The sequence below is a fragment of the Diaphorina citri genome, unplaced genomic scaffold (genome assembly GCF_000475195.1).
Source record: "Diaphorina citri unplaced genomic scaffold, Diaci psyllid genome assembly version 1.1 scaffold2417, whole genome shotgun sequence".
Lineage (NCBI taxonomy): Eukaryota > Metazoa > Arthropoda > Insecta > Hemiptera > Psyllidae > Diaphorina > Diaphorina citri.
In genome coordinates, this window is record NW_007379841.1 from 100 (window position 1) to 12,387 (window position 12,288).

At 40.7% G+C, this 12,288-nt stretch overlaps 1 protein-coding gene and 1 long non-coding RNA gene across 2 annotated transcripts in view; both read left to right on the forward strand.

Moving 5' to 3' along the window:
- Positions 1–826: 826 nt before the first annotated feature.
- The window catches only part of LOC103518889, a gene marked incomplete at its 3' end in the record, with an annotated part of 35,997 nt that continues 24,535 nt past the window's right edge, over positions 827–12,288 (forward strand). The window contains exons 1-3 of the mRNA XM_026830561.1: positions 827–881; positions 7,622–7,771; positions 8,315–8,473. Of these exons, the coding sequence (XP_026686362.1) occupies positions 827–881; positions 7,622–7,771; positions 8,315–8,473 (364 nt within the window). The remainder of the gene's footprint in view (positions 882–7,621; positions 7,772–8,314; positions 8,474–12,288) is intronic.
- LOC113471424 overlaps positions 10,763–12,288 on the forward strand; it is a 7,557-nt gene continuing 6,031 nt past the window's right edge. Inside the window, exon 1 of the long non-coding RNA XR_003394129.1 lies at positions 10,763–11,356. This is a non-coding gene — a long non-coding RNA (uncharacterized LOC113471424). The remainder of the gene's footprint in view (positions 11,357–12,288) is intronic.

Here is a 12,288-nt window from a genome sequence, read left to right on the forward strand (position 1 = left end):
TCAAGCTTAAAAGTTAGATTGAATCTCTCTTGCTTTTTCGGGGCTATAAATTTTTTGGGGGTAATACCTATCTAAAATCTGTTTTCTGTTTGTTACGACAAAAACTCTTTTTGGTAGGTATTTTGGTACGTTTTCCGGACTTTGATTGTGCTGTTTCATTCGTGGAACACCCTGTAAATCTATACGTTAGATAATATCATAAACACACTGTAGGTATATTGATCAACTCGGTATCTTTTTATCAGGACTAGGCCATCGCGTCCAAACACCACAGAAGTTACAGCCAGGGGTGTGTCACTTACTAGAGTCAAGTTCAATTTCCGTTCCAGAGAGAGAGAGAGAGGGAGAGAGAGAGAGAGAGAGAGAGAGAGAGAGAGAGAGAGAGAGAGAGAGAGAGAGAGAGAGTCCATCCTGGGGAACCTGGGCAGTGGTGTCATCGTCTCCTGTAACCTGGGCACCCTCATTATGTTTCTCGCCGCCACTGGTCTCTCCTACTACCCCTACAACATTGTCAACATTGCATTACCAGCTCTGTTCCTAGCAATGTCCTGGATATTGCCTGAATCTCCCGTGTACTACCTGAAACTAAACCGTCTGGATAAATCCAAGCAGTCGCTGTCCTGGCTCCGGAACACATCGTGTGAAACCGTCCTTGACGCTGAGATCGATCGACTGCGCAAGATGTTCTTCAATCAGACGAGTAGTTCCAACGCTGCCCGCCAGAGTCTGACATGGCGTGAGGTGTTCGCCACACCGTACTACTGGAAATCTTTCCTACTGGGTGTCTTTCTGCAATCGCGACGCTGAGATCGATCGACTGCGCAAGATGTTCTTCAATCAGACGAGTAGTTCCAACGCTGCCCGCCAGAGTCTGACATGGCGTGAGGGCTTTCGGTTTTCTGATTTCCTTTCAACTTTCAAACGTGTTGTCTAGCTTTCGATCTTGTTAAGCTGGGTCCACACATAATCGACACATCGACTAGGGATGTAAATGAGTTGCAAATATATCGATAAATCGATATATCGATATATCGGCTCCTCAAATATATCGATATCGATATATCGGGGGAAATATATCGATATATCGCCGATATATCGATATATTTAACAATTTTTCTTGTTTTGAGTCAATCTGTCAAGTAGCAACATATTAGTGTAGGTAAAAGACCAACGTCTTCACTTGACTGGTAACTTTGGAAACTGTAAGTAATTTTATTCTACAAGAGATAAACAATCATAAAATTAAAAAACCTACAGGAGCCGACATGTTTCGTCCGAATTGTTAGTGTATGTATTATTCTTTAATAACCCATCAAATATACGAGACCTTGTTTAGACTGCTCGGGTAAAGGGACTTTTCAGTCCTATTCGGGCAGGATAAACAAGGTATATATTCTATTCTATCTAGATTCTTGATACAAATAGGTACCTACCTACCTACATATTACCTACATATAAATCATATATGTACTCACCCACTTCTATTATTAGGTAGATAATAGGTACTTATATACTTACCTATATTCGAGTAGATAACGTGGACTGTGCAAATATTACTCGTAGGTTGTATGTATCTAAGATTCTTGATTCAAATATGTACCTACCTACCTACATATTACCTACATACAAATCATATAGGTACTCACCCACTTCTATTATTAGGTAGATAATAGGTACTTATATACTTACCTATATTCGAGTAGATAACGTGGACTGTGCAAATATTTGTTCGCTACTTCTATTATTGACATACGGCAACACGTTTTAGTGGTTTTTAAGGGGCTTAGGATAAAGAAAGAAAAAAATATAGGATCAAAATTTAGGATCATAGGAACCATTTGGCACCAAAAACCAAAAATCGATTTTTTTTGACATACCTACGACGTTTTCGCTTAGCACGGCAGAATAGGTACGTATATTTGAGTAGATAACGTGGACTGTACAAATATCAAGTTTATCGGGAACGTGGGGATTAGGGAAGCCAAAGCCCCAATAATACAGGGTGTCCCGGTCCATGACCGAGAATGGAACCCTTGATCTCCCTTCGAACTTTTTTTTTTAAGGGTTTCATAGAGGGAACTGTAACTGCTAGGGTCTTATCGTCCCGAAATCGAAGAAAGAAGGAATTCAGGATAGAAGAAAGCCAGCCGTTTCGAGGTACGAACCTCTTTTATCCCTTCAGGAGGCGGGAATAGAACCCGCGGTCTAGCACTTACAAGGCATCAACTAAGATTTAACTAGGCTGCCATCCCTCGTTCATTCGACATAGGTAATCCTTTTGACTGGTTTATCTTGTATCTTGCCCCTTCAATATTGTATATGTATATACGCCCAACTTTCTCCCCCTCTTTCTCTTTCTCTCTCACGCACTCACTCCTTTGACATCTCCCTGATGAAAACCAACAAAACCTTTATAATCCATCTCTCTCCCTCTCTCTTTTCCTCCTTCCCACTCCCTCCCTTTCCTTCCCCCTCTCTCACTTCCTATCTCTCTCTCTCACTCACTGCTGAAAACTTTTTAATCCAGGAAAAGCTCCCAAGGTATCCCATCCCATATCACATCATGTGGAACCAAATATTCAGAGGGAGAGAGAGAGAGAATGTGTGATGAGGTCAGGTATCACCTGTTGTTAAAATACGTGTTACAAGCTCCCATGTAGATACATACCTATAGGGAAAAGAAAAATCTGGTGTGAAGAATAACATCACACGACTTTCTACACTCGCCTCCACAAAAAGCGACTCAAACTTTTTCTTTTACAAAACCTACGAAAAAATGGAGAGTGTTTTAGAGAGAAAGATAGAGAGAGAGATGGGAAATATTTTGGCCTGTCAAAGTGTAGAATTTAAGCTCAGCCTCTCTTATTTAGGGGGAGAAATAATACAGGGTGTCCAAAACAGACATTGAAACAGCTGCTACATTCATAGACTCGTGTGGTCTGTGTCGTAACATGTCCATCCCGTAGTATGCCTCTCATCAGATGGGCGATAAGAGACACGGTACTTTTTTTTAAGAGGTTTGACAGAGGGAACTGTAACTGCTATCGTCCCGAAATCGAAGAGAGAAGAAAGACAGGATAGGAGAAAGCCAGCCGTTCCGAGAACGAACATGTATCCCTTCGGGATAAAATCCGCCCCGGGCGGGAATCGAACCCGCGGCCTAGCGCTTACAAGGCAGACGCACTACCAACTAAGCTAACTAGGCTGGGTCTTATCATCCTGAAATTGTAGACAGAAGGAAGACAGGATACGAGAAAGCCAGCCGTTCCGAGAACAAACATTATCCCATCAGGGTAAAATCCGCCCCAGGCGGAAATCAAACCCTTGGCCTAGCGCTTATAAGGCAGACGTGCTATCAACCAACCTAACTAGGTTGGCAAGAGTTGTATAAACTGAGATTTTTACATCATATAAAATTATAAAGTTTGTACAAACAAAGCTTGTAATCTTAAATTACTATGTTTTAAAATTGTATTTAATTAGTTCAAATACAAATAATGAAAGTTTCAACCTTCAAGAATTTTACTTCCTAAAATGCATCTAGTCATCAGGTTTTTTAACCGTGATGAAAATGCCGTGGGCCAATCGATTTAACTTCGCGGGCCACTTGTGGTCTGCGGGTCGCAAGTTTGACATGCCTCTAGATCTAGATCAAATGAATATGATAACATTCTGAATCTATATTTGAGACTTTTTATTATTACGGTGATTTTATTATTTACTTAAGCATTTATATTCGAATAATAAACAAATAAAATAGAATGAATGAGATAGAAATCACTTTCATAATCAATTCAAAGTAAAATCATTCGATTCGTTCAAACTTCAATATCCGAAATCGTTGATTGATAACACCAGATAAAACTCAAGTTCAGATTTTGTATGTATATGATTTAGAAATTTAGATAGATAAAACCCATGTAAGTTCAGATTCAGATGATTTAGAATATTTAGATCTCTATTGTTTGGGAGACACACTTCTATTTTCTGATGGTGTAGGTGTCTAGGTATATTCTACTGAAATCGATTTTATAAACAGGATGTTAACAGTTTGAGTCCTATTCCACCGAGATCGATTTCTTACTGTGTAAAGCTGTCAGCTCCCATGGCGTAGTGGTCACTGCGCTCGCCTTGCACGCGGGAGACCCGGGTTCGATTCCCGGCGGGGTCAAGAAATTTGCCTTCTTTTGAGCTCTTCTATCTCCCTCTCTTTCTCCATATCTTATTGTATTTCCCTCTCTGTCTCTTTCCTTTTCTGTTTTCCATTATCATTTTTTTCTGAAAAGTCTCATCTTCTATCTAACTCTAACGGAAGAACGCCAGTTGGGTCCCATGACCTTTTTTACTACCAATTGGGTCCCGTATACCTGTAATGACTTAGATGAAATAAATAAGAGTTTTAATCTTTATAACAATAAGTATTACGTTCTTTTTCTGTTGTTCCTGTTGTTCACAAGTAGAAGAAATGATTCTGCTTTATTTCGTACTTAATCCATCATAATTTTCTGAGATGTTCGGTGATTATGTATTTAGAAGCTACGACAATGAAAAAGAAAGCTCCTTCTTGTGTTTTTGTAATTTATTGTAAATTGTGCATAATGTGTGTTAACAGCATAATAAATTAATAAATATTAAATAAATATTAAATATTAAAAACGTAACCCTATAATAACATTGGTCACTGAATGGGTGAAGAACATAAGTGTGAAAAATCAGGTAGGTATACCTATCAATTTAAGTGTGGGATCCAATTGGTACTTAAACCCTCTCAAACCTGTGGGTCCCAACTGGTCACTGACCTTCTCAAATTCGGGACCCAACTGGTAGCAAAAAAGGTTTTGGGACCGAACTGGTTTCCTCCCAACTCTAACTCTCATACCATATCTCTCTCTCTCTTTCTCTCTCTTTCTCTCTCTTGATCTTTTAGAATCTCTTTCAGTTTTCCCTCTCTTTCTAAAACCCCATCTGGTTTTGCAAACTCAATTTTCTCTCTCTTGATCTTTTAGAATCTCTTTCAGTTTTCCCTCTCTTTCTAAAACCCCATCTGGTTTTGCAAACTCAATTCCTTCTCTCTCTCACACACACACTCTCTTTCTATCTCTCCCTCTTTCTCTCTCCCTAGCTCCGTTCCTTTTCTTCCCTCTCTCTCTCTCTCTCTCTCTCTCTCTCTCTCTCTCTCTGTCTTTCTTTCTCTCTGTGAGTCTTTTTCTTTTGGAATTCAGTGTGATTCATTTTGGCGACTGCACACTACAGTTGAGTTGCTCAAAATATTGTACACTCTCACAAGAAATAAGAAATTAGTTGCGTTCAGTGGGCAAAGAAGAAAGCCAGGTACCTGAGTTTTCTTTTTATGATTTGAAGTCGCCTATAGATTTTTTTTTTTAGAGAGGTTTGACAGAGGGAACTGTAACTGTTAGGGTCTTATCGTCCCGAAATCGAAGAGAGAAGGAAGACAGGATAGGAGGAAAGCCAGCCGTTCCGAGAACGAACATTATCCCATCAGGATAAAATCCGCCCCGGGCAGGAATCGAACCCGCGGTCTAGCGCTTACAAGGCAGACGCGCCACCAACCAAGCTAACTAGGCTGGACAGTACTTTTCCTAACAACCACAAAAAAAAAATGGTGAAGCCGTTTTCTCTTTACTAAATAAATACGAGCCAGCCTAGTTAGCTTGGTTAATAAGCGCTAGGCCGCGGGTTCAATTCCCACCCGGGGCGGATTTTATCCTGAACGGATAATATTCGTTCTCGGAACGGCTGGCTTTTTCCTGTCCTGTCTTTCTTCTCTCTTCGATCTCGGCACGATAGGACCCTGGCAGTTACAGTTCCCTCTATCAAAACCTCTTTTTTCTTCTTAAGAAAAAAAAGGCACTAACTATACTGCACTGATAATAATTATGTAGATAGATATTCTCTGCGAATAGGTATATACCTACCTATAGTATAGGTATATATAGATGGTACAGGTATCGTTTTGTATTCAAAGTCAGGTCCGCCCTCCTTCCTTCATGGGGCTTAGTACACCTAAGCCTCTATTAAAATTCAAAACACCGTGGCTTTTGCTGGAAGGAGCGAAGGAGAGAGAGAGAGAGAAAGAGAGAGAGAGAGAGAGAGAGAGAGAGAGAGAGAGAGAGAGAGAGAGAGGGAGAGAGAGGGAGAGAGAGAGGAAGTCAACACGCACATAACCAGATCAAGCTTAAAAGTAGATTGAATCTCTCTTGCTTTTTTGGGGATATAAATTTGGGGGTAATACCTATACCTATCTAAAATCTGTTTTCTGTTTGTTACGACAAAAACTCTTTTTGGTAGGTATTTTGGTACATTTTCCGGACTTTGATTGTGCTGTTTCATTCGTGGTACACCCTGTATGAATCTATAATATCATAAACACACTGTAGGTATATTGATCAACTCGGTATCTTTTTATCAGGACTAGGCCATCGCGTCCAAACACCATTTCCCTTAGTTTCAACAATTTTCTTTGGTTATTTGCTTGTTTAGCTTTTCTTCTTCTTCTTCTTCTTCTTCTTCTTCTTCTTCTTCTTGGACACAGACAATTGTAAAAGACCAATGAAATTGAAGTTAAATTAAAATTGACACAAAGGCCAAAACGAGAACCAAAAGTTACCTAAGAAGTTCATAGAGAATTTTATTTTGGACATGTTCTACTTTTCAAGAAGTTTACCTAATAGACGGAACTGTAACTACCAAGGTGTTATTGTCTCGAAATCGAAGAGAGAAGGAAGACAGGATAGGAGAAAGCCCGCCGTTCCGAGAACGAACATTAGAATTGAAGTTAAATTAAAATTGACATCACAAAGGCCAAAACGAGAACCAAAAGTTACCTAACAAGTTCATAGAGAATTTTATTTTGGACATGTTCTACTTTTCAAGAAGTTTACTAGACGGAATTGTAACGGCTAAGATCTTATTGTCCCGAAATCGAAGAGAGAAGGAAGACAGGATAGGAGAAAGCCCGCCGTTCCGAGAACGAACATTACCCATTCAGGATAAAATCCGCCCCGGGCGGGAATCGAACCCGCGGTCTAGCGCTTACAAGGTACTACTTCTTATGATTCAATGAATTTTAAGTTGAAGGGCTCTTGAATTAAAGAAGAATGCTGCTTTTGAGTGTTCTTGTGGACTCTGCAGGCATACAGCTGTTGGAAACTCTTGCTACTGCCTTATCTAAAAACCGACCTCAGTGATGTAATGGTTAGCACGGTGGGTTTGAATCTGGAGTTTGGTGATCCAGTTCCATCTCAAGTCATGTAATTGAGCGTAGTGCTCAAGCGGGGAACGACATTTAACGCAACCGGTTATGCTTAACACAATGAAAATTCTTTATGAACTTATCTTCAGATTCTTAAGTAATGCTTAAGCCGGACCACTACCACTCATGTATCTAGGGGAGTAGAAAAGGTTTCCGTGTTTTCTGATTTCCTTTCAACTTTCAAACGTGTTGTCTAGTTTTCGATCTTGTTAAGCTGTGTTCACACATAATCGACGCATCGACGCCGTGAAGAGGTGTGAAACTATGTTATCGAGGCAGTGTACGGTTTCAATCCACGTTGATCTATGGGTACACAGCTTTAAGTTCCTCTCAATCCTTTGTTTTCAGCTTGTCTCTTAAGTCTGTGCTATGGAAGCGCCATAGGATGGATGTCACCCGTGCAGACCTTCCTAGAATCCGACCGAAGTCCTGTGGGACGTCTGACAGCATACGACGTGGCCTACCTAGCTGGGATACCCTATGTCGGATCCATACTAGGTAAACGACACGTTAGGATACTTCTTATGATTCAATGGATTTTAAGTGAAGGGCTCTTGAATTGAAGAAGAATGCTGCTTTTGAGTGTTCTTGTGGACTCTGCAGGCATACAGCTATTGGAAACTCTTGCTACTGCCTTATCTAAAAACCGACCTCAGTGATGTAATGGTTAGCACGGCGGATTTGAATCTGGAGTTTGGTGGTCCAAGGCCATCTCAAGTCATGTAATTGAGCGTAGTGCTCAAGCGGGGAACGACATTTAACACAACCGGTTATGCTTAACACAATGAAAATTCTTTATGAACTTATCTTCAGATTCTTAAGTAATGCTTAAGCCGAACCACTACCACTCATGTATCTAGGGGAGTAGAAAAGGTTTCCGTGATTTCCGCCCTTCGTAGGTCCGAAATTTCTCTCGGGGCCCTGAATACCTAGCTTTACTAATTCCAGATTAACGTTGTTATTGCTGGGAACAATAGAAAGTCCTGATTTCTTGATTCTCTTAAGATAGGAACTAATCCTGATTTTGATTACCTTCTTCAGGAACATTCGGGTTCGCCCGAGTCAGTGAGCATATCGGCAGGAAGACCATGTTATGTGGCCTGGCCATACCTTATCTACTAGCAGGAGTAGTCATCTATTTCACTCACAGTTTCCTTCTGATGCTGGCGGCTAGATTTGTCATCGGGGTATGTATACCTGGTAAGTAGGTACGCCTATAGGAAGCCGGGAGGCGTGCGAACGTCAAGAGTTCGAAGCGCCGCGCCGTCCGGCCTATATTAACAGTATTAACACGAAACAATACAAAACATAGTTTCGTGGTTTTTCTTTTTTTATGCCACAAAGTGGTTTTTGAGGGAGGGGGGGGGGGGATTTGAATTTGCTGTAGGTACCTAGAGCCTTAGGCAGGAAGACCATGTTATGTGGCCTGGCCATACCTTATCTACTAGCAGGACTAGTCATCTATTTCACTCACAGTTTCCTTCTGATGCTGGCGGCTAGATTTGTCATCGGGGTATGTATACCTGGTAAGTAGGTACGCCTCTCAATGTCGAATTTCAAGAATCTTGATATCACTTGATTCACTTTTCGACTATTCTGACCTAAGTTATAGGGTGTTCAAAAACACTCTCCATTTTTTCGTAGGTTTTGTAAAAGAAAAAGTTTGAGTCGCTTTTTGTGGAGGCGAGTGTAGAAAGTCGTGTGATGTCATTGTTCACACCAGATTTTTCTTTTCCCTATATGTATCTACATGGGAGCTTGTAACACGTATTTTAACAACAGGTGATACCTGACCTCCATCACGGTGGAAGTGATTCATCTGTACTCCTGGTTTTTCATATTTGGTATTGTCAACTTCATGTTTACTACGGTGTTCATGATCTATTTGCCTGAGACCAAGAATAAAACTATCTCGGAGATTGCTCAGGCGTTGACGAAAGGCGGGAATAAGAGGAAACGGACGGACAGTCAGCCGGTGCCGTCTATTTGTGCCGGAGAAAAAGTTTGAGTCGCTTTTTGTGGAGGCGAGTGTAGAAAGTCGTGTGATGTTATTGTTCACACCAGATTTTTCTTTTCCCTATATGTATCTACATGGGAGCTTGTAACACGTATTTTAACAACAGGTGATACCTGACCTCATCACACATTCTCTCTCTCTCTCCCTCTGAATATTTGGTTCCATGATGTGATATGGGATGCCTTGGGAGCTTTTCCTGGATTAAAAAGTTTTCAGCAGTGAGAGAGAGAGAGAGAGATAGGAAGTGAGAGAGGGGAAGAAAAGGGAGGGAGTGGGAAGGAGGAAAAGAGAGAGGGAGGGAGAGAGATGGATTATAAAGGTTTTGTTGGTTTTCATCAGGGAGATGTCAAAGGAGTGAGTGCGTGAGAGAGAGAGAGAGAGAGAAAGAGAGAGAGGGAGAGAAAGAGAGAGAAAGAGAGGGAGAAAGTTGGGCGTATATACAATATTGAAGGGGCAAGATACAAGATAAACCAGTCAAAAGGATTACCTATGTCGAATGAACGAGGGATGGCAGCCTGGTTAAATCTTGGTTGATGCCTTGTAAGCGCTAGACCGCGGGTTCGATTCCCGCCTCCTGAGGGGATAAAAGAGGTTCGTACCTCGAAACGGCTGGCTTTCTTCTATCCTGTATTTCTTCTTTCTTCAATTTCGGGACGATAAGACCCTATAGCAGTTACAGTTCCCTCTATGAAACCCTTAAAAAAAGTTCGAAGGGAGATCAAGGGTTTCATTCTCGGTCATGGACTGGGAGACCCTGTATTATTGTGGCTTTGGCTTCCCTAATCCCCACGTTCCCGATAAACTTGATATTTGTACAGTCCACGTTATCTACTCAAATATAAGTACCTATTCTGCCGTGCTAAGCGAAAACGTCGTATGTCAAAACAAATCGATTTTTGGTTTTTGGTGCCAAATGGTTCCTATGATCCTAAACTTTGATCATATTTTTTTTATCCTAAACCCCTTAAAAACCACTAAAACGTGTTGCCGTATGTCAATAATAGAAGTAGCGAACAAATATTTGCACAGTCCACGTTATCTACTCGAAGTTACAAGATTATTTACACTGCGTTTGACGATAATAAGGCTACTTTTAGACCCTACAGTTGCTTGAAATAAAATATTTAGGCAGGTAGGTAAAAAAGGAATTTTTATATTTATGAAAAACAAAAATAAAACAAAATCAGTCACTTAACTTACTATCACAAAGAATAAAATACACACACACCCGCACCCCCCCCCACACATGGACCTTTGGCTGAAACCCTTTTTTGGAAGCTATTGAGACCATAAAACGTCCACATCCGTCAAAAAACAAAGGTCGAAAAATTTGTCGATCTCAATACTTTCCTCATCATTTCATAAAATAAGGAAAGTATAATAGGTAAATAACATCATCATCATCTAGGTACTTCGCCTTTTCCCATGTTGGCGTTTTTAGTCGGTCCACCTATCTACATTTCAAACCTTCCTTCTCTCTTCGATTTCGGGACGATAAGACCTTAGCAGTTACAGTTCTATCTATAAAACACCATTTTGGCCTCATAAATCTCAAGTATGACCGCACTCAAGTCGCAGTGGACCGCGTTGGACCACATTTTGGAGATCACTTTTAATATGAAGCTCAACAAAGGTACCTACATAATAATAGACTGCAATTATTTTCATTCAAACCAAGAGTTACAGTCTGTCTTATTTAGGTTGAAATTTTTCGAAAATGATGAGCCAAGGACAGACAAATAAATTAACGTTGCCAAGTAAACTTCCCCTCCAGGCTAATTAGCTTATGAGGTATATCCGTGTTGTGAGCGCTAGATTGCGGGTTCAATTCCCGGTCGGGGCGAATTTTATCCTAAACTCCTAAACAGGTAATGTTCTTTCTCGAAACGGCTGCCTTTCTTTCATCCTGTCCTTCTTCTTTCTTCGTCTTCGGAATGATAAAACTTCAATAATTGTTACAGTTCCCTCTATCAAACCTCTTAAGGTAGAAACACGCTACCATCATCTCACGTGAGGTCGTGAGCTCATGGGGTCAGACAGTTTAAAGTTTTCCCATAACATTGTAGGTACATGATCTTGTACAGGTCAGCCACACTACTCTACTGGCTGCTTGTATACAGGTCAGCCACAGCCACACTACTTGTACAGGTCAGCCACAGCCACTTTTTTTTATAATTAAGCAAGGTCTATATTGTATTAATTATGTATTGTACCATGTTAAACCCAAAAAATACACGAGACCTTGTTTAGACTGCTGGGGTAAAGGGACTTTTTAGTCTCATTCGAGCAGGATATTAAACAAGGTATATTCTATTTTAATAGAGAGAGCTGTATCAACGAAGGTCTTGTCGTCCCGAAAGCGAAGAGAGAAGGAGGACAGGATAAGAGAAAGCCAGCCGTTCCGAGAACGAACCTTATCTGTTCAGGATAAAATCCTTCCCGGGCGGGACTCGAACCCGGGACCTCCGCAGTGCAAGTCTAGTGTGATACCCATTCGGCCACTCAGGTTCCTGTGACTACAGTGACTATAATTCTGGAAGATAATTGTCCTCTAAGTGAAACATAACATTAGTGCTGACCCAGAAATACAATTTCCAAACTATAAAAAAGCTAACTATAATACTATCTGTCAACATTTGCATAATCTAAACTGGGAAAATGAACTAAATATTAATACCCTAGATATAAATAACTCAGTAAATAAATTCTATGGAAATATTCTATTCTATTCTATTCTACTCTCATGTGACGTGACGTGATGGTAGTGAGTTCCTACCTTCACAGTGGGCATCGGTACTGAAATTCCCAAGCTAACCGGTACAGACTATAGGGTACTTACGGTGTCTGGCCGGCGGGGCATGGGTCCCGGGTTCGAGTAGCATAATTGGAGCAATTATTTATTGGCGAAATCAAAATTGCCCGTCGCAGGCGCTTGGGCTCCAAGTGGTTAATTCATGAACGACCTTGACTACAGTAATAATAATAATAATAATAATAA